Source organism: Seriola aureovittata, chromosome 8 (assembly GCF_021018895.1).
Source record: "Seriola aureovittata isolate HTS-2021-v1 ecotype China chromosome 8, ASM2101889v1, whole genome shotgun sequence".
In the NCBI taxonomy this organism is placed as follows: Eukaryota; Metazoa; Chordata; class Actinopteri; order Carangiformes; family Carangidae; genus Seriola; species Seriola aureovittata.
The window spans coordinates 6,742,218-6,764,037 of record NC_079371.1 but is presented as its reverse complement, the minus strand read 5'-3'; the positions used below and the strand labels follow the sequence as shown (position 1 = coordinate 6,764,037).

Sequence of the window (21,820 nt, the reverse complement as noted above, 5' to 3'; positions counted from 1 at the left end):
TATTGTGTCTTCTTTATATCAATTTTTATATTTACTGTAAATGTAATTCCGTTATAATACATTTTGTTAGCACATTTGTGGCTGTTAAAGTCAATTTATTTTACAGAAAACAAAAGTCCTAATTTTTGTAGCTGTTGCTGTTCAAAGCTGCATTTCATTAACTGCACAATTCCTCTAGCAACAGTATTTATAACCATTTGATATTATTTACATGGAGGCTAACAGGAACATTTTTAGAGCTAAGAAATTCCTCATAACATAGAATTTGAGCATTTTCATTTTGTAAGCCTATAAGGAAAACAATGTTCCAACGCTGTAAATATGTTTATGTTTTCTGCAATTATGTATTCACTATTTGATAAAATGGTTTGGTGGGGGAGAATAATTGTGTGCAAAACATGTTTTTTTTCCTAAAGAACTTGATGATATTTAGACAACCTTTCAGTGATTTTGTTACATCATAGTTTCATAATAATATAAACTGTAGGACATCCATTTTTCTAACAACAGTTTTTGGTATAAAGTACTAGAAAGATTCCAGAGCTATTAACTTAATTTTAACTTAAAGGTATAACTCATATCCATAAACTCCAAGATCTCAGACACCTTCACCTCTTAATAATTTTTTTTTTCAAAAGACTTTATTATTTAAGATTAACTTCCAAGTCCAAGTAATATGCAAAATGGAAATTACAATTAAGTCTTGAAGAGTGATTGTTCTTTGTTTGTACAATTATACAAATGTTTATTATTATATAATATTTTATGTTGGTGATATCTAGAAGGTTTCATAGGTAGTTTAAATGTTTAAAAATAACAGGTTGATAGAAAACTTCAACCACCCACTTACAGAAAATTAATTCAAAATGTTTTTTTAAATGAAACATTACTTATGATGACAAGTGACGTAAGAAGAACGCGCTCTGTGATTGGCTGAACTATTTCCTGTTTCCTGTCTTCCATTCTCACACGTGAAGGTCAGCAAAACAGCCATAAGGCATTCATAATTACAAAAATATTGCTCGTACGACCTCTCTTTAGAAAAATATGGACGGCCAGGGAGCGACAGCCGACCCTCAGCTTCAGCATTTCATCGAAATCGAGTCTCAGAAACAAAGATTTCAGCAGCTGGTTCATCAAATGACTGAGGTTTGCTGGGTAAGATAAGCTTTAAGCTAGCAGTGGAGCTCAGCTACTTGCTTCTTACTCGTGTCTGTAACTTATTGCCAGCTTGTCTTATAAATACATAAAAGTTGCATGCACGGGTTTTATTTGCTGCTGTTAAATAATGATTTCTAAACGTATACATTGGGCCATTTGTGACCCCAGCAGTCCGTATGTTACTCGGTCACTTTAGCCTTCTGTTAAGCACACCAGTAATTCAGATCCTTTACATTTTACAACTTCTTTTCCTTTATCCTAAGCACTATTAGCACACTGTAAAAAAAAAAAAAAAAAAAACTCCACTACAAGTAACAGCACTCATTTGAAACGTTTAGTAAAGATAAGTATATTCAGGAAAAATGCACTTTTAAGTATGAAAAGCAAACGTACACAATGTAAAATGTCTACTGTGATTGTTACATATAATTAATCAACTAATCAACATAATCAACGTAATCAACTAATGATTATTGTCATTATGGATTAATCTCGTAATAATATTCTCATTCAGAAATTGGTGAGAAATGCCATCTCGGTAACCCAGAGCCAAAAGAGACACTTTCACAATGCTTGTTTTGTCCAAGCCTTAAAATTATCATTAAAATATTTAAATACATAAAACATTACCATAATAATTTAAAGAAAAAGCAGCAAGAAGCTGGAACAGTGAAATAGTTGGCATTTTTACATGGAATCTTGAATTTTCTGTAATTCGACTAATTGATTAATTGACTAATCTTTTCAGCTCTACTTGTACATACTGTTGGGTAGTTTTATCAGTAACAAAGCATCATATTCTACAAGCTCTTTATATGTTTTGTATGCAACTAGTAACCAAAGCTGTCAAATAATTGTAGTGCTGTAAAATCACAATAATACTATTGAAGAAGCATACCACTGCTGGATAATGAGTTTAAATTGTGCTTTAACTCTCCCCTTTAATGTTTGCATTGTGAATCCTGAAGTCGCAGCTCCTGTAATATACCAGGACTTTCTCTCACTCTTTCTGCAGACGAGCTCGTGTATTAAATGTGGAGTACTAATATTTAGAGCTGAAATAATTCAACAGATGATCGCAGCCCTACTAATGTTATTTGTAATACCCTGTATGATCCGTTGGACCTTGGCTAAATTGTTGTATCTCTGTCTCCAGGAGAAATGTATGGATAAACCTGGGCCAAAGCTGGACTCAAGGACAGAAATGTGCTTCGTTAACTGTGTGGAGCGATTTATTGACACTAGCCAGTTCATCCTAAACAGACTGGAACAGACTCAGAGGAGCCGGGGCTCACTCTCTGAGACCATGTCAGAGTAAAAACTGTCACTAAAAGGACTGACAAGACACGCGGCCCTTGCTCTGTGACAAGGCCACTTGGTCCTGACACAGCTGTCTGAATGTTGCAGAACTGTCTGATCAACTGGAAGAAGGAACAAGATGAAGTGTTACTTGTGTTACAAGTGCCTGAGATTAACACAATGTATGAACTCATGCAGAAGTCTAGGGTTTTATTTGTCCTCCACTTAGCGGGATATGAGTATTTCAAAACACTTATTTGTGCTCTGTTGCTAGCAGTGCCCTTAGATTGGTTTTGTCAAGTGATTGAATTCAAGCCATTATAGTGGTCAGGCTGTGAGCTTGAATTTGTTAATATCCACTGCTGTAACTAGTGGGCTAAGTGTGGGAGGATGCAGAAAGACGGACACATCTGGGACATTCAACTTGCCAACTGTTTTTGACAGCCACAAGGACTTCACCTCACACACTGCTGTAATTTAAGAGAACTAACAATGTCTTGACTTAAGAGGCGTGATCAACAGCTAAAGGTTGTAGACTGCACATATGCAATAAACAAAATGCCAAATACTTTGTTTGGAAAAGTGAAGTCAAGTATTGTTGTTATAGTTATGTTTTAATCAGCATTATCAAACACATAAAGGTATAGTTACATCAGAGATGCATTACAGCTTGGCAAATGATGGGAATTAATTCATACAGGGAAAAACATTCTTTGGTGCAATTTGTATGAGGTATTAACAGTAACTCATCACAGGAATTATTCAAAGTTGTTCAGAAACAACAGATGATTGAATGCATTTAGGGCAAATAAAGTTTTTGCCGCCATCACAAATCAATTCATACATTTGTACAACATTGAACAGGTTATCATTTTCAGTAACAAGGCACAGTCTGGCTTATGCAGGCTAATATTAAATCTTCAATGAATTTAACTTAACATTAAAAAAAAAAATTAAAAAAAAAAGACAGCAGTGCAACAGACATTCACATGTATATACATGATATACTACCAACCAAAGGAAAAAGGTGTGGATGTACCATCGTGTATGACTAAGAACATACATTTTATATGGATTCCAGTGTGTTGACAGCAAAATTGTGCTCATTTTAAGGCATCTTTGTTCATTCAGTGCATACTGCATTGTGTAAGACAGACTTGAAATTCAGATTTAGTAAACTTGTCATACTGTAAAGCTGTGATGTGCATTAAAACTTCAGAATTGCAATAAGCAACTTCTTTTCTTAGGCACAAGACTGTTAAGGAGCTCTCTGGTGTGTACCCCACCCTGCTTTTGAGCCTCCTTCTCTTGGCAGCTTCATCTCATCCTCTGCTTGGCTGTCATGGCTGGGAACAGCAACATAAGGCTGGTGGCCCCATGGAAAGCCCTGAGGACCCTTCCTTAGGTACAGTGGGAGGGAATCCCAGCTAAATGTAATGTCCTTATAGGCATGGAGGAGGAAGATCCCTAAAATGATGGTGAGGAATCCGCTAATCGTTCCCACTACTTCGTCAGTGGTCATACTCAACCATTCCTTAAATAGGATCGCTGAACAGGCCATGACAGACGTGGTGAAGAAGACGTAGTAGATGGGCGTGACTATGGAGGTGTTAAAGATGTCGAGGGCTTTGTTCAGGTAACTGATTTGAATGCTGACACAGATTACCAGGCAGATGATTAAGGACCAGAACAGGGGTTCCTTCAGCACTGCTGTCCCAGCAAACAGCTCCTTAATGCCAATGCCCAGGCCCTTGACACAAGACACAGAGAGGGAGCCAATCACAGAGCAGATCAGGATGTAGACCAGCACATTCCTCTGTCCGAACCGCGGCGCCACAGCAAAGATAAGAACCAGGCTGCTTCCCACAACGCACACAGCAAACACAATGAAACCTAATGGGAGTATTCAAGAATGAGTTAGTACCCTGAAAAAATCCATCCAACCGTTATCAGGGATTTCATTTTCACAACATGGTTAATCAGATCACACGAGTAAATTCACACTGATCATCCTCTGTCTCTACCTGGGTCTCTGAGCTTCTCTGCCATGGATGTGAGGGAAGAAACCTCCTCTTCCTGCGGGGCATGGATCACCATCACTGTGGAGCCTAAGACGCACAGCAAACAACCAATCTTCCCATGCACATTCAGCCTCTCATTCAGAAAGTAAGAGGAGAGCACAGCACTGGAAAGAAAACAAAATAACACAAATGGTGACACTACTACTTATAAAATATTTTTTATTATCATCATCATCATCAACAAATCCCAAGAAGAGACCAAAAGAAATAATGTGTTCTTTTCTTCCCCAACCTTTCCTGGCTCTTAAGAGGTTAAATCTTTAAAATTAGTAACAAATATGTAGAAAACACTTTACTTGTTGGACTATTTTCAGTCATAGATTTCATGCTACACTGCAATGGTTCACAACCTGACGATGTGGACCGCCAGAGGGTCCCAAGATAAACCTGAGAGGTCACAAGATGATATAAGAAAGGAAAAGGGAATCTTTGTAACACAAAATTAGATTTTTTTTCTAACTTGTGTAATTTTTTGCTCTTTTCTAAATATTGGATATTTCCCTCTTTAAGACTCATGATGCAGAGGTCTGAAAAGGAAAAAAACACTCTTTGTTAGTAGACATTACTTTGAATATGACCTAATTAAGCCAATTAAACTTTTAACATATTTTTCTCTTGGTTTCAGCCCTCCATCCAAACTAAAACGGTTTCTCCTCCCAAAATATTACTTTTCCAAAATGGCCTCCAGACTGTGTAAATCTGAAAATAATGACTTGGTGTTTCAGTATGCATGAGGTAAACAGAGCTTTTGTAAAATGGCGTCCCAGTGATGATCAGGGGATGTGTGGCAGTAAAGTTGACACAACCTTTAGTCGCCTCTAACATTAATTGTGATTGTCAATTTAAATGCAAGTGTAACTGAATAACTCAGCAGAGCTATTGTTAATAACCAGGATTTATGTTGATTTTTACATTAAGCAGCGGTCATAAAATAAGGATTTTATCGCTGCATCATGGCAGCTTAAGAATGACTGACTTGGTCAGCTGGGCTGTCTGTTGCAGTTAAGCTGTTTTCCAAATGAGAAAAAAAAAAAGAGATTTAGCCTTTTTCATGCTGTCATTTCACTTTGGATGGAGCACTCTACATAAAACACCTGAAAATGTTATGTGGATGCAAATTGTTTTCACACATAAATGGCTTTGACTCATCACAAGATGAATTAAAAAGAAAAAAATGTTTTAATTGTGTAACGTTCTTTTTGCTGACCTTCTTATAAGCTTTGATCTTTTCATGGGATTTGCTGACAATAAGAAGAATAGAGAATATTACCAGACATATAATTTTAAGTATTGAGAGGGCTGTTGGTGCTAATGATATTCTCCCATTTCTGTATCACACTAACAGCATGTTGTGATCAGCAGCATCAGTGGTATAAAAATAAAACACCAATAAAACAAAACAATTACCTCACAAGTACACTCAGTGCTCCAAGAGGTGTCACCAGTGTGGCGGGGGCAAATGCATATGCAGCGAAGTTAGCCGCCTCTCCAGTTCCCACTAGAACATATCAACATCACCATCAGTGTGAAAAAATTCAGAGCTGTTGCAGCTGTTGCAGCCCACATTTGAAAATGAGTTCTTTGGAGGACTGTGTACTTCAAAGATGTGGTGTGGGTGCTAGATCTACTGCAAAGTCACCAGCAAAAATACCAAACCCACAAGAGCCTCTTTTTCCCTTTGAGGAACAAAGGCGACAATGTTTCTGGAAAGGGCTGGTAGCCACTGTAACCAAGTAAAAAAAGAAAACACACATCACCCATTTTAAAAGCAGAATTATGTCTGTGAATCATTCCCTTACTTGAAATTAGTCCTGCCCACCACAGCCATTCCTTCAGGTAAGCATACCCCCCTTGACCTGTGAGATACAGAGAAGAGAACTGGAGTAGATGTCACAGTAAACGTTACAGTTAATAGGTACAAATAATTGCTAGCTGACTTCAAGCTGCAGGGTCACTAGCTTCTGTCACTAACAACCAACTTTATATAAAATCTTCTCCAAACTGATGTCCTGTAACGAGTTATTGACCTTAGCCAAGTCAATATTATTTGTAGAGCGAGAAATTCACAACAGAGTTTATCTCGAGGCACTTTTAAAATAGAGGTCTCAGTATCTTCGGGGGTTTAGACTGTTGATTACAAACTAATCGGTTCATGGAGAAAATAATCCACAGTTTAATGGATAATAAAAAATAATCATCAGTTTAAGTTTAATAATAATATAACACTGACAGCGGCTTTGAATTGCATGGGGTCTGAACGTCCTATATAAACAAAACTGCCTTGCCTTTTAGTTCTGATACTGTAACTACAGTTTGAGCATGACTCTTCCATATTGCATATATATTTTGAATGCAATGGAGTATTTTACATTACGGTATTGTTAGTAACTTGTTACTTAACTAAAGTTTCTGATGTCTTTCCTAAACTACTGACATTTTTAAAGTGGCTAAAGTTTACTTTTATTCTAATAAAAGCTTACAGTACCTGCTCGCATGGAACCCTTGCTGGCCAATCGCAGCAGGCCTTTCTTCTTCAGGATGAAACTGGCACCGATAAACACACTGGAGCTCACTGCCAGTGAGAGACCGATGTAGAAATCCAAACGGTTCACCTCCATCTGTAACAACATAAAATGTCGTTTCTATGTAACGCTAAAATAACCGAACTTCTGTGAGAAAACGAAGCTTTTGGGAACTTCTCACGAGTCGAGCAACAGGCGCCCCATGTTAAAGATCACATGATAAGCTGACGATCCACTGCCAAGAGGTTCAAACTAGCTTTTCATAAGGTTAGATATGTTAAGAACTGAAGACTAACGACTTCTCTTACTTGGTTTTGGTGAAATTAAGACTAGTAACCGCTCTTACTGTCGCATAACGGTACCATTTGTAATGTTTTACCTCCGTTGTCACGTCAACCCCATCCGTCGTCATTGACTGAACAGCAGGAAGTGGAGAAGCTGATTGGCTCGGGGGCACGAGCTGGACCGTCACCTCGGGAGGGAGGGGGCTTTCCTCTAAACATGTACATGTTTGCTAAATATTACGATTAACACTCGGGAATAAGCGGAGATAACTAGCTGGGGATTAGGGATAAGGTAAAGTTTAGTTTGAAATAGAGGGAAACACAAAACTTCGACAACACCCCATACTGGGGGGGGGGGGGGGGTTGGGGGCTCCAGCCCCGGATGTTTTCGTCAAAAGCCCAGAATCTTATATGGAGTTTATAATATAACTTCAACTTGGTCTCAATTCCTCTCAGTCTCTCTGACTGTATTAGTATTGTACTGGGGAAAAAGCCATGTATAGGTCGCCCAACAACTTGCGGAGCATTCGTGCTTGATGCAAAGTACTTGATGGTTTCATTTTCGGTGCGCTATACTCAGTCAGCAGTTTACTTCATTAGTCCTGTACAGTCACTGGAACAGCCACCTCATCTCTTACAGGTGGTTGTAGTAGGGATTATGTTCTAATGCACAATATATACTAAATAAGTGACAGGTTACATGGTTCATTTATTTATCATAGGGTTTTATAACAAGATGAGACTCTTGTTTTGGTGAGTAGCTTAAAAGGGAACAACTAGCACTACAAGGTTATAGTAAATATCCAATCAGACATGTCATAAATAAAGATAAATGTTAATGTTGAGACGTTAGACTCATATTTTAGAAAAGATTTTCAGAAAGAATAAATGAACAATTATCATGCAAACATACACTATACAAAAAGAGGTCACTGTAAATGTGCATTTAATAACATTTGACATTTTTCATGCATGAATAACTTTACAAACTCAAAATCATTCCGACCCTAATTTGAGCCTATATAGGTGTCAGGGGAGTAAGTTGGGGAAGTAAGTGCACATAATAAAAATTACACCTCATCCTAGAGAAACTCCCTGGTGGGACGCACCTGTTATACTAAGAGATATCAGTTTGACAGATCAATCAGTTAGACATACATTGCATTTGGAAAGTATTCAGTCACTTTTGTTACATTTAGTTATTTTGCAGTCTTATGATTAAATGGTTTGATTCATTCATCAATGTACAATGCCAGCAAGCTAGCAGCTAATGCTAATGGGGAGGCGGCTAGCTTGCTTGGGCCATGCCTGAACTACTTACTCCCCCCATTTACTCTCCAACACTTATATAGGCTCAAATTAACATCAAAATGATTTTGAGATTCTACAGTAATGTTAACAAACAATTCCAAAGTTTGTAGTTGTAAATCAACATTTGTAAACCTGTAAAATAAATCTGCATGAGACATTCAAGTTTGTGCATGTGAAAAAAAAAAATTGTGCTTGTGGCAAAGAGATTTGTATTTGTTAAAAAAGAGAGAGTGTGAATCAAAACTGAACAAATGATCAGTGGTGAGGTTAAACAAAGACACAGGGAAAGAAGAAATGCTTTTATGGATGTCTGTGTAGATAAAGAGCAGAAAACTGTAAAACTCAGCATGCAACATTCCCAGTGTGTCACTGATTGACTTTGTGTGAACTTTTGACTAGAGTTTTTATAGTTTGCTGCTCTGTATCGGGACACAGATGGTGACAAAACTATTTCAGATGCACAAACTTGAATTTCTTATGCAGATGTATTTTACAGGTTTACAAATGTTCATTTCCAACTACAAACATTAGAATTATTTGTTAACATCACTTTACAAGCTCAAAATCATTTTGACCCTAATTTGAGCCTATATACGTGAGGGGGATGGAGTCGTACGCATGACTTAACATTTCTTGTTGTTAGTGGGGAACCAGTGTGGTACCGGCCTAAGTTGGACTCTGGCATTCTGATGAAAACACAATGATAATCGTCTGATATAATCACAGTGGTATAGACAAGTCTTGCTTGCCAATATTGAATGATATAATTTTACTAACCTAGACCCTCCTCACTGTGTCTGTACACCCTGCCATTGGTGTTTGTGGGACAGGTGGATGCAGTGTCAGGCTCAAGCCCTGATAAAGAAAGAGGTATGCTGAAATCTCCTCAAAAATGTAAAGGCCTAGCGAACCTTCAATCCTGCCTGATCTCGTAACTAATGTAAAGTGGTTACAACATGGTGAACCAATCGATGTGTATTCATCTGTTACAAAACAAGCCTAAAGTTAGTGATGTAACTATCTGGGCAACAGCTGCAGGAACAGGCTAAATTCTACTAAACCACTAAAATGGAAAGTCTGCAGACAACATCAATATCATATATTTATACCACTTGAAATGTTTGTCAGTACGGTTTGTCTTTAGTTGCACTAACGATACATTTTGGTAAAGAGCCCTCATTAGATATTACTCACCAGTCTAAAAGAAAAGTTGCGAGTTCCGCTTAAAACAGCATCTCTTTACTCGACAAGAGCTGTCTCCAGCAGTGGAAAGCCACACCAAGATTTACTAGTGTTTTGCTCCCTTTCTTTGATGTTGAACGGGGCTTCTTGTCGGGAGCAGTCCTTCGGGATGCAGATAAAAGTCCCTTTCTGGGAGCTCTCTGCGTTCCTGTGATACTAATCAGGAGCTGTAGCTTAACTTAAAGGACTGACTCAGCAACCACAGTGGTAGCAAGCTCTCAGTCAACTTGTTTTTGAACATTTTCTACAGTGTTTTTCATGTTTGAGAAACCTTTTTTGCTTGCACCTATTTTTCCCTCTGTGACCCAGGACTCCAGAGCCAGATCCCACACTCTGACTCCCCCCGTTTCACCCTCCACTCCTCATTCATTGACCAGCCTCTGTCTGCATTTGGACTCTGATTTTTCCCATCATCCCTATTCCCTCTCAAGCCCTGGATCAGGTCCTCTGCGCCACAAGTGCATACAAGTTGATTTTCATTCAGCCTGGCGGAAAGTTTGTCTCAAAACTCTTTGTGCCATGTTCCATATCAATATTAAAACAATCTGAAACATTTCTAGCAAATAGCATTCATATCACTGGAATGAACAGCTAGATAAGATTGACTGGAATAAAATGTGGTCCCTGAAGATATTCAGTGAAAAGTGATTAAAGTGATGTATCAGCCTGTTCAAAGAAGATGCCACGTTCTAATAAAGGCACCATTTATTTATAAGCGGTAATACATTGATTTATTAGTTAATAAATCATTTGCTAATGCTTTATTGATCAGTTTGTGGAAAATCAAAATCCATTTATAAAGTGCTTTTTCTTTTTTTATACTGTCCCTGCCTTGTTATCATGCTAGAACTGTATGTCTGTCAAAAAAGGATGCTCTCCCTTACATCCAGATGCTTCTCTCGTAAATATTCTCTGCTTGACTAATTTGAAACTTCATGTCCAGACAGTTTTAACATCCTAGATGTAAATAAAACCAATGACGTCAGCATACCGTCAGTAGTCCTTGCCATCTCATTGGTGGCTGTGGCACACTTTCCAGCGCTTTGATTGGACGAGTGATTGTTCTTCACAGAAACCGGAAGAAGCGCTAACCTTCACATCCAAGCAAAACACATGTGCGACAGGGTTCGAGAAAAGAGGCTGAAATTCAACGATTCCGATCATTTTAATCTATAACATTCACCAAGACTACTTTAAGAGCTTTTTCCGGTAGTCGTTCCGATTATTCGTTTTTCTGCGAAAACAAAATCCTTTAGCTAGCTAAAATGAAAGACTAGCACCCACCAGCTCATTTCTGCACTCCTGGAGTAAACATAGTTTGCTGGCTTTCATGTGGGTGTCGCCTGCTCTCCAACGATGAGGTTCCCTTTTCGTTCTGTTGCCAGAAGTTGTAAGGCTGTTCACAAACTGCGACAAAGCCCTTTCTTATTACCAGATTGTGCTGTGTCGAGACATCAGAGGATCGCTGTGTTGAGCCATCAATGCAAAGATGAGAGGAGTTACTACATAACCACCCCCATCTTCTATGTCAATGCTTCTCCTCATTTAGGACACCTGTATTCGGCTGTGATAGCTGACTGCCTTCACAGGTACAAGCTGCTTCAAGGGTTCAACTCAAAGTTTTCAACAGGTAAATCATCCAGTGATCAAAGTATATGTGTGCACGTTGCTTTTCGTGTCACCATTTGAATGTAATAGCCAAAGATTTTGTCACAGTGTAAGAACCCATGTTATCTGTTATTTTAAAGCTTAAATTGAACATCTATTTTTTTTTTTAATATATTTTAAAAAATTCATTGAGAAAATAATAATCGGCTTACCTTGCATTTCAGGCACAGATGAGCATGGCTTGAAAATCCAACAAGCTGCTGAAGCTGCAGGAAAAGATCCCCTGACCTTCTGCACTGATGTGTCTGAAAGATTCAAACATCTCTTCAGCAGCTGCAACATTTCGTACACAGACTACATAAGAACCACTGAGCAGAGACACCGTCAGGCAGTGGAGCATTTCTGGTCAGTGCTCTGGAAAAAAGGACACATCTACAAGGGGCATTATGAAGGCTGGTACTCCACACAGGATGAAAGTTTCCTCACGCCAATGCAGGTGGACGACGCTGTGGACTCATCAGGGAAGGAGATCAAGGTGTCGCTGGAGAGTGGACACAAGGTAATATCACTGAATATGAAATAATTTTACCCATTGTACACATTATGGTTAGTTTACATGTGACAAGGAGTAATACTAAACTCGTAAAAATAGATGTATGGTGGATATGGAGGCGCTTTCTGTGTTCAGTAGAACACACGTTTACCAGGCAGGAGGAGTGTAAAGTCAATCTTGGCCTCTGATGCTCATATTTTGACGACTTCCCCAAGTACACCAACTTTATGGCGCCATACTATCATATTCAATTTAAAGCTAAAGCCAATATTTGGTTAGTTTAGCTTAATATAAAGACTCGAAACAAGGGGATGCTGTTAGTCTGACTCTGTCTAAATGTAGTAACTGCAAAGCTCACTAATTAACACGTGATATATCATTTGTTTAATCGTTAAAAAAACTGAAGTGTAAAAATGACGTGATTTTATGGGGGTTATGAACTGTTATTTCTCACTCAGGTGTTGTCACTTCCTGGACTCTTGTCATCATTGTTAGATTGACAAGCAGCTGGAGCAAGTTGTTTACTGTCAGTCAGGCTGGCTGTTTCCCCCAGTTTCCAGTATTTATTCTAAGCTACACAGCAGTTTCCTGGCTCCATTTTCCTATTTAACAGACAGATATGAGAGTGGTAATTATTTTCTCATCTAACTCAGAAAGAGAGCAAATAAGCATATTTCCCAAACTATTGAAGTGTTCCTTTAGGCAGAAATCAAGCCACGCCTCCACAGCTTGCGCAGGTTTACTCCATCACCAAAACAACTACAAATACACTCTTCACTGTTTTGCAGGTGGAGTGGATGAAAGAGGAGAACTACATGTTCCGTCTGTCTGCGTTTCGGTCTCAGCTGCTCGACTGGCTCAGAGGAAATCCCCAGGCCGTACAGCCTGAACATTTCTACCAGATTGTTGTCCAGTGGCTAGAGCACGACCTTCCAGACCTGTCAGTGTCCCGGCAGAGAAGCCGCCTTCAGTGGGGCATCTCGGTCCCCAACGACCCTGAGCAGACCATCTACGTGTGGCTAGATGCTCTGGTGAACTACCTCACAGTAGCTGGCTATCCAGATAACCACGACCAATGGTGGAATGTGGCCCACCATGTTGTAGGAAAGGATATCTTAAAATTTCATGCCGTCTACTGGCCAGCTTTCCTCCTGGGAGCTGGACTGCCGCTGCCACAGACGATACATGTGCACTCTCACTGGATAGCGGGAGGAAAGAAGATGTCTAAAAGTTTGGGTAATGTGGTAGATCCTCTTCAACGCTCACAGTTGTTTACAACTGATGGTATGAGGTACTTTCTTCTGCGTCAGGGTGTCCCAGACTCAGACTGTGATTACACAGATCACAAAGTACTCAAGCTACTCAACGCAGAACTAACTGACTCCCTGGGAGGTCTGCTTAACCGCTGCACAGCTACGGCTCTTAACCCAGCGCAGGTCTACCCCTCTTTCTGTCCTCTGTCCTTCCCAAGAGAACAGGGAGGCAGGGCTGTGGTCGAAGACTACCTCATGTTGGATGCTGTGAAAAATCTCCCCGCTGTGGTAGAGCAGCACTATGAGAGCATGCATGTGTACAAAGCGCTGGAGGCCATCACTGCTTGTGTGAGGCAGACCAACGGGTTTGTTCATCGCCACGCACCTTGGAAGCTGGACAAGAGGAACAGTAAAGAGCAGCGCTGGCTAGACACTATCATCCATGTTTCCCTTGAATGCCTGAGGGTTTATGGCACACTCCTCCAGCCAATAGTGCCAGAGATTTCCAACAAACTCCTGTCCAGGCTCGGGGTGCAGCCAGGTGAGAGGAGCTGGGCAGCTCTGAACTTCCTGCCAACGTATCAGGGAATGGACTGTCCCTTTGAAGGGAGAGCACTAGGATCTGACACTGGAGTACTTTTTAGTCGCTTGGAAAGTCAGAATGTTGATGAACAAAAACGTAACAAAGCAAAAAGGAAAAAAAATTGAAATGAGGAATTGTTTTGTTCCCTGTAGACTGCTTCAGTAAGAAATAAAAGTCCTGTGGTACACTCCAAGTGTTTTCAGTTTAATCTTCTAAAGGCTGTGAGGCGTTTCGACTGTGCTTGATTATCATCTTCCTCGCTTTTTGTTAGTTTTGCTGTAAACTGTCAGGACAGAACAACTTATACCTGCAATAGCCTTATTTTGATTTGTCATGGCAGGAAACACATAACAATGGCTCTGTTCCACGTAAGTGTGAGAAAGCCAAGGCCGTGAGCGAGCATGCACAACACCCAGACACTGGATCTGACATAAATCTGACTGGAATATAGCCTTTATTATTGATATTAATTGCACCTGTGCTGTGAAAAAGACCTGCTCCCAGCTTAACTTCACCCCACGCCCACGCCCACCTGAGCAGAAGTATAATTAGGCACAAAGTGAAAACACCTGTGCTGGCCTTTTAGATTTTGCTTGTAATACCCTTTTGTATTTTGTTTGAAAATGTTGGACTTTTTTTTTTTATACATATATATAGTGTACATGGCTCTTAGTCTACAACAAAATGGATCTGAGTTAGACCTAACTCTAAATACTAATAGACAGGTAGTATCAGTGTGAATGATGTGCATGTCTTTCAAGGCACTCACCAAAAGTATTGCTTTTCTTCTGTTGAAGTTCAGTTATGTTACAGACGTTATTTCTACTTGATAGTAACACTCCCATGCAAAATTTTGACAAGTTGTCCAATCACTAATAATAAACAATAAAAATTATTGATGGCTACATACCATGTAGCTCAGTTTCAGGGTCCTGGTGTTGTGCACGCTGGCTCACCGGGACACGTCAATGCAACCTCGGCATCGTTAACGTTATTAGTAACACCTGTGCTTTTTTTCCTGCTGAGAAAACAGTCTATTGTAGCAAAGCTTTAGACACTGTTTTCACTTGTAATAGTGTAATGCTACATTGAGGCACACACTGAAACTGTAAAGGTTGCCCAACCACTGCAGTAATAAGTTGAGGAAAAGTGCCTCCAGCATCAACTTGTCTTGTTAAAGAAAATTGTGGAATAAATATAAAAAAACCTGTTGTTAAAAGCTGTCATTTACCTCTGTGCATCATGTTGGGTTATCATCCTATCAGTCATATCTACTGATGAAATAAATTCTTCTTCTGGAAAATTAAATGCTCATGTACAGTAAGTTCCTGTTTAAAAACCTTAATTTCAAATAATTGTGGGATCAATCATTGGCCAACACAATCTGATCAACAGGATGTAAAAGTTACTCAAAACACAGAATAACTTAGTGTTAGGATTTTTTTTGCTTAACAACAGCCTTATTTGATCCCCACTACTCTCACCATAACTGTTAGACTGACAGGTTTTGAACAGTATACAGGCAGCCAACACAAGTACAAGACATAAAAACTGACATGATTTTTTAATGAGAAATACACGAAACTGAAAAAATTGTACAAATTGAAATAAAATAAAAAAATTGCATTATTCTTATAATTTCTGGTACTTTTTTACATAGACTTCTCCATTATTAACCATTATGTGTTTACTCCAGAGCAGTACCCCCCCCCCCCCTCATAATCCATAATTACACGACTGAAGTCAGGATATTTTCTGATCGTTGCCTCAGTGGTCGAGATGGGGTTTGGTTCATCTGGTTGGTTGTCCTTTGTGCCTTGGAACAGTCTTCTCTCCTAACAGCCTACACAGGACTGGACACATTCATCTGCCACTCTACAGAGCTGGGCCTCCCCACACTCTCTCTGCACACTACTATGAACAAGCACTATCAGTAATATGAATTGGTGCCTTGTCCTGGTTGTGTATCTGTAAAGAGTAGGAACATTTCATTATAAACATGGAATCTGGACAACTGTAGGTTCACGCATAAATGGGGGAGAAAATATGATGTCTGAAGGAGTTTCTGACTTACTTGAAAGTTGCTGCTGCAACTGCCTGACCAGAGCTGCAGTCTGCTGCTGCTGTTGAGTCTGCTGCATTCCCTGTCGCGGGAACTAAAACAGAGATTCAGTCACATTCAGTACTAAATATATATACATAATATACAACCAATCATTTGGCAAAATTCATAACAAGGTTTTAGACTGATTCCTGACAGGTGTACATTCATTGTAGTATGCTATGAGAATCAACTTGCAGAGTTTTGAAACTAGTTTGGAGTAAGTGCTCCATCAGGGCTGACAGTTTCCTTTCATTTTAGAATCAAAATTATGTTGTGTGGTGATGTAGCTTTAATCACGGACCATATCGAAAACACTAAAGCCTCTAGTGGTGCATTTAAGGAGGCAACAATTTCCTCAATTTAAAGGGTTGTCTACCACAAGGAATTTAATTTACCAACTACATTTAATAACGACTTCAGTCATTATCAGTTTTCTGACATGTCATCACGGTTTTTCTCACGGGGTTTCAACAATCAAGTATCTGCAAGTTGGTTTGTATAACTTACTGAAATAAGTAGAAACTAAACCCGTAACCAAAAGAAACTCAAGCTGGAAAAAAGGCTACACAGACACGTATACACATTTGACATAAATTGGCTAAAACATGCAACTACTAGCATGACACTTGAATATAAAGCAACTATCTCTTTTACCCACACAGATTTTGTTCATCCGTCAGTGTTATTGGTCGTCTTATACTCGACTACATATTGCTATATGAATCTTTCTGACAGAGTGCTTTTACAAATGACTGGCAAAGTCACCGACTCCAGCTCTCCTTACATATACTGTACACCCTGCTAACAACTGGACTAACAATCCAGCCCCTGTCATCAGCATGGGACCTACCATAGGTTGCTGGGGGGGAAGTGGCTGCATCCCCAGGCCCTGGTTCTGTGCCTGGCCTGGTGGAGGCACCGCTGACACCTGCTGCTGCTGCTGTTGTGGAACTTGCTGTTGAGGAGGAACCTGTTGCGGCTGGACCTGCTGCTGCTGCTGTTGCTGCTGCTGTTGCTGCTGCTGCTGCTGCTGCTGCTGCTGTTGAACCTGTTGGGCCGCCTGCTGCTGCTGTTGTGGATAACCAAGAAAAGGACAAGAGTTGATATTAGCGGTAAAGACTTGTGACTTTTGATTAAAAAAAAATTGTACTGACTGGTCTGGCCCCTGGCAACACAGCAGAAATATTCAGATTGTAAGAGTTGTAATACAGCCTGAGGCCAGAGCCTTTCAGAGCCCTCAGCTGACTGGATTCAAGCTTAACCATGATTATGCTTTTATTAGTTATTTATGGTTACGCATTGGCTACACCAATCACTGCAAAACTAAATAGCAGTGTTGTAGCATTCATTTTAAATCACGTTTAAATTCTCTTATCATCACGCTTTTTAAAGGATTAACAACAGCAAGACAGAGTTCTGCACTGAGCAGCTGAGGCTGAGCAACAACACAAATCTCATGTTGTCAGTCTATCTTGAGTTTCCCCTGCTCCTAGTTGCAGTTGTGAACAGGTTTTCATAAGCTAATGCCTCGCTCTCATGCCTTTTAGCTTTGCTCATTTATTATCATCAATATCAGGACTGCTTTTCATCAAATGTTTGTCAATTTGATCATCCGTAGATTCACCTTTAGATTCTAGTTTCTTTTGTTATTATTTGTGATCAGTTAGTCATGTAATTTAGTGTTTGTAAGGCTACACAAGGCAACTACATTCTCTGGCAAAAGCAGTGGGCGTAAAGTACAACCACACGCCCTGAATTCCCACGACTCATAAATCAGGTGATGTAACAAAAGTCAACCTGTCCTCTCATGTTCACAACCTGACCTGTCTGTGTCCAAATATCTATTTACTTTTCAGCATAACCACTTGTATTTTAATATAAACATCTTTTCTTTTTTTTTTAAATTCAATTAGGAAACACTGGATAGCTTCAGGGTTACATCATTAAAAAGGCAGTGCACACGAACAGCCTCCTTTTCACTTCACAAGTTACTCATTAAAATGAATAAACTTGGCCAAAACATAGCTAAAGTATGATGATAAAGTGACATACTCTGAGTGCTTGTTGTCTGAGGTACTGCTGCTGTTGCTGCTGTTGTTGCTGCTGCTGTTGCTGCTGCTGCTGCTGCTCTGCCAGCATCTGATTGGGCCTCAAGCCTAGATGGACACCCTGGCCTCCCATGTGACTGAGGCCGTGCATGATGGGATTCTGCTGGAGGGGCTGGTGGGCAAACCTGAGGTTGACAGGAAGAAGAAATACGAGGGTAGGCAGCAAAGTAATTAATGTAAAATCAAGGACAAAAACAATGGTAAATTATGACAATGCCAACTGTCTAGAAGAAAAAAAAAAAACCTTCCTTATAACACTTTACTGACCTCTGTGTGTTCTGCATATTGTGTGCATAGCCTGGCGCCTGCTGGTGAACATAACCACTGGGCCTCTGCTGCATTTGCCTAAGAGGATCCACCACAGCTGGGTTGGCTCCAGGATGGGTGCCCTGGAAGTTTTGGTTCCCATAGGATGAAGGAACTATACCACCACCTTGGGACGGATGCTGCTGCATCCCCATGTGTGATCCGTATGTGGTATAGCCCTGAGATATGTTCTGAACAGACAGAACCCAAACAAGACCATGAAAATGCATATAAGTGAGCATATATAACTACAAGTATTTCTATGTAGATGGCAAATGTTTAGAAAATGGTGAATGGACTGTAAATATGGAAGCAGCTTTTTAAGTGTCAGATGACTTGCATGCATTTCTTAGACAGAGAAAAGAAAAACAACAGAAACATTTACCTGAGATGCGGGCATTGGAGTGTATGGTTGGTTGGGTGTTATCTGTCTCATCTGCTGCCCTATCATGCTCTGATTCTGAAGCGAGAGAGAATAAGTCAGCAAACAGCAACGATTCAATGTCCTCAGCCTCTTCTCCTCCTCTTAGGACTGATTTAATAGCAGCTTTTTTACTTAAACATTCATTTTCATTTGAAAACCCATTTGCACAAGACTTATTGATCTAGGGGTGGTGGGATGATTGTAATATTTCCTGCCTGTGATTTTAATCCAGTCTGGAGCCTGTATTTCATCCCCCCCAGTGATAATTACAACTGAAACTACTTTCCTTTTTTTTTCCATCAAACTTGCTTGTCCTCATCTTATTTAAATTCTATCTGGAGCAACATTCTTGTATTTTACAGTGGATCTCAGATTTTTCATCATCACTTCACATACACCAGTCCCAAAAACTGGGACATTAGAACAAATACCACATAAGCAATATATCAAAATCCTGTCCAGAGCGATGAGTTAAATTACCATTGACCACAGGGAATATTTTATCCCCAAATCCCCCACATAATGTTAATCCTGTCCAAATGGGTCTTTAGCAATAACAAAGGGAATCAACTATCCTAATAATGCTTTATCTCACAAGCTACTCAGTTTGTTCAGCTCTACGTGACTAGAAGGTGTTGCTTGAGCTGTCAGTGTAGACTGACTCACCAGTCTGACCTGTAGCTGCTGGCGCAGTATCTGGCTCTGTGGCATGCTAGGCTGGGGCTTATAACCCATTGGGTATTGCTTGTCCAGTTGCATCATGCCAGGCATGCTTCCCTGCATGCCGGGCATCATGCCTGGGTAGTTGGGCCGAGTAGGCATCATTTTGTTCATCTGTGGGTTTCGGGCAGGTCTGTATGGAGGTTCTAAACCGGGACCTCCTGTGAAAAAAACAAAAAAACAAACAAATTACATAAACTACAGTCCCAGATGCTATTTTCAGTTATTGTTTTTTCAACCAATACACCGTGAACTGACCTGGAGGTAGAGGCTGGTTCTGTGTGTACATGCTCATGGCCTGCTGGTTGTACATCCTGCCATATGGGTGGTTCTGCATCAGGTCTGGTGGCATATTAGTGCTGTAGCTTACACCACCTGGTGTACGGTTCATAAACTCCTGGAGGGAAAAGTCCAAAATGTATTACTTTTTAAACCTGATCGTACAGACATCAATCCAGGGAAGAAATACAGTGGAGTCCAAAAGTCTGACACCACTTTCCCACATCAAGAATGACTGTTGTTAAAACCATATTATTCTAAAATCATTAGGTAGACATAACTGACCTCAGTCTTGGTAGGGGGAGTTTTCTTCTTCTTGTTGGATTTCTTCTTGTTTGAGTCGGAGGGGACAGCAGGCACATTCTTCTCTGGCTTCACTGGCTCCATCATCTTCTTCTCTGGTTCCTGGGAGACGGGCGTCAGGGGCTCCTCCTCCTCAGGGGGCAGAGGGAGCGGCTCCAGGTAATAGCTACGAGGTTTGGGCTTCAGGTGGGTGTGGTACAGAAGGAAACGCTGCTGCTCCTCAAATTTGGTGACCTTGCGGTCCACGCGCACTGTACCGAACCAGCCCCAGGAGAGAGGGGCGGAGTGTTTGAGACCCTCAAAGACATCCCAAGGAGAAATCTTCTGTTTGGTTGATACTTGAAGGCCCTGATGGACAACAATGACACAGCAGTCTTATTATCTTACTCGTGATAAGCATGTAGATGTTATGTTACCACATTCTGGCACAATGTATTGTTGTAATGTCAATTTTGTGTATCTACACCAACCTATAATACCACAAAACATAAACCACAAATAATAACATCCTTATTTTACTTGGAGATACAACTCATAATGAAACTTGTAACGTTGCAGGTAGACGTCAGGGAACATGAGCAACATGATAAAGCCGCTTACCTCCTTCTCAAAGCCAGCGATCTTGTTACCCTTTGTGTCTATGAGCGAGCCCTGAGGTTCACAGGTAATGACATCACGGGTTTGCTTGGGCAGTGGCAGTAGCTGACGAACTTTTTCCAAACTTTCCGACTGACGATCTCCAAGCTCTTTCTGTGGAAATAAAATGGGTACGTTGTGGAGAGGAGCGATTATGAAAATGTGAACAATTAAAAGCTTATTGTTTTCCTCGTACACAGGCATATCATTGAAAAACGGATTTATGAAAAGTTAAGACAGATGTAGTTACATTTTTTTCTGCCAGTGTGAAAGCCTTTTTCATACTATCATTTCACTTCCCTGATACGCTGATACTGTTGTGGTCGGTCACACCTAAACAGTTTTTTAAGGACTATTTTGGCAGAACAGATTCTCCACTGTGTGTAGTTTAATTTGAACTTTCACCTCCTTTCCTACGTAAGAGAAAAAAAATTGCCAAAAAGCAACCTATTAATCCGTAAACAGCCATTATATGAATAAAAGGATAAAAGGAGTTATAAAAAAGTAGGGGCACATCTTCAGACTCAATGTCCTGGCTATGGGTGAGAAAGGTGTGCTGTTCTTACCCTGAGCTTCTTGACCAGGTTCATATAGGCTCTCTTATTCTCCTCCATGCTGCCCTGAGAGATACTGGACATGTCAGCAGCCAGTGTGCCGTTAATCAGCACACTCAACATGTCCAACACTGTTGTGAAGAGCTCACTGTTGGAGAGAAACAATCATCAGGGTCAGGCAGATCAAGCGACTGATAATTGTACTGGCAGCAATTTATGGTTAGGAATAATAACTGAAGTGTGCAATTAGAGCAATACTGAGCGGACCGGACTCAACACTCACTTATTGGACTGCATGTCCACTGTGCCGCTGCTGATGATGTCGAGCAGCAGCACTGCCCACTCAGTTGTCTGCTGGGTGCTGCGCTGCACCGTGTCAAACATACCGCCCACCTTTGTAAGGAGAGGAAAGCATACTGTTAGTCTCCTCGTGGCTTGTTTAATCAAACCCAATGTTGGATTTTAAATAGTAGAGCAATAATGAAGTGA

At 40.3% G+C, this 21,820-nt stretch overlaps 4 protein-coding genes across 6 annotated transcripts in view; 2 read left to right on the top strand and 2 right to left on the bottom strand.

Annotated features, from left to right (window-relative positions):
• Positions 1-944: 944 nt before the first annotated feature.
• Positions 945-3,028, top strand: timm8a (translocase of inner mitochondrial membrane 8 homolog A (yeast)). Its single transcript, XM_056383312.1, has 2 exons — positions 945-1,158; positions 2,318-3,028. The coding sequence occupies exons 1-2, from the start codon at positions 1,048-1,050 to the stop codon at positions 2,477-2,479; spliced, it is 273 nt and encodes a 90-aa protein (XP_056239287.1). The 5' UTR covers positions 945-1,047; the 3' UTR covers positions 2,480-3,028.
• A 25-nt stretch (positions 3,029-3,053) lies between these two features.
• zgc:101583 (uncharacterized protein LOC494104 homolog) lies at positions 3,054-7,582 on the bottom strand. 2 transcript variants are annotated; one of them, XM_056383310.1, is made up of 6 exons: positions 7,443-7,582; positions 7,027-7,159; positions 6,341-6,397; positions 5,949-6,039; positions 4,485-4,645; positions 3,054-4,353 (listed from the first exon to the last, which is right to left on the bottom strand). In XM_056383310.1, the coding sequence occupies exons 1-6, from the start codon at positions 7,473-7,475 to the stop codon at positions 3,719-3,721; spliced, it is 1,110 nt and encodes a 369-aa protein (XP_056239285.1). In that variant the 5' UTR covers positions 7,476-7,582; the 3' UTR covers positions 3,054-3,718. The 2 variants fall into 2 exon arrangements, with proteins under 2 accessions (XP_056239285.1, XP_056239286.1); XM_056383311.1 differs by lacking the exon at positions 7,443-7,582 and adding an exon at positions 7,372-7,440.
• Positions 7,583-10,986: 3,404 nt separating this feature from the next.
• On the top strand, positions 10,987-15,569 carry mars2 (methionyl-tRNA synthetase 2, mitochondrial). Its single transcript, XM_056382751.1, has 3 exons — positions 10,987-11,530; positions 11,733-12,067; positions 12,850-15,569. The coding sequence occupies exons 1-3, from the start codon at positions 11,257-11,259 to the stop codon at positions 14,020-14,022; spliced, it is 1,782 nt and encodes a 593-aa protein (XP_056238726.1). The 5' UTR covers positions 10,987-11,256; the 3' UTR covers positions 14,023-15,569.
• Positions 15,443-21,820, bottom strand: part of med12 (mediator complex subunit 12) — a 24,861-nt gene continuing 18,483 nt past the window's right edge. Inside the window, exons 32-43 of one of the 2 annotated variants that reach the window (XM_056382749.1) lie at positions 21,615-21,724; positions 21,344-21,479; positions 20,742-20,891; positions 20,124-20,489; positions 19,818-19,956; positions 19,506-19,720; positions 18,801-18,875; positions 18,377-18,606; positions 18,054-18,234; positions 16,852-17,070; positions 15,972-16,053; positions 15,443-15,865 (exon numbers count right to left, since the gene is read on the bottom strand). In XM_056382749.1, coding sequence (XP_056238724.1) covers positions 15,828-15,865; positions 15,972-16,053; positions 16,852-17,070; positions 18,054-18,234; positions 18,377-18,606; positions 18,801-18,875; positions 19,506-19,720; positions 19,818-19,956; positions 20,124-20,489; positions 20,742-20,891; positions 21,344-21,479; positions 21,615-21,724 — 1,941 coding nt within the window. In that variant the 3' untranslated portion in view covers positions 15,443-15,827. The remainder of the gene's footprint in view (positions 15,866-15,971; positions 16,054-16,851; positions 17,071-18,053; positions 18,235-18,376; positions 18,607-18,800; positions 18,876-19,505; positions 19,721-19,817; positions 19,957-20,123; positions 20,490-20,741; positions 20,892-21,343; positions 21,480-21,614; positions 21,725-21,820) is intronic. The other variant, XM_056382750.1, reaches the window with a different exon arrangement.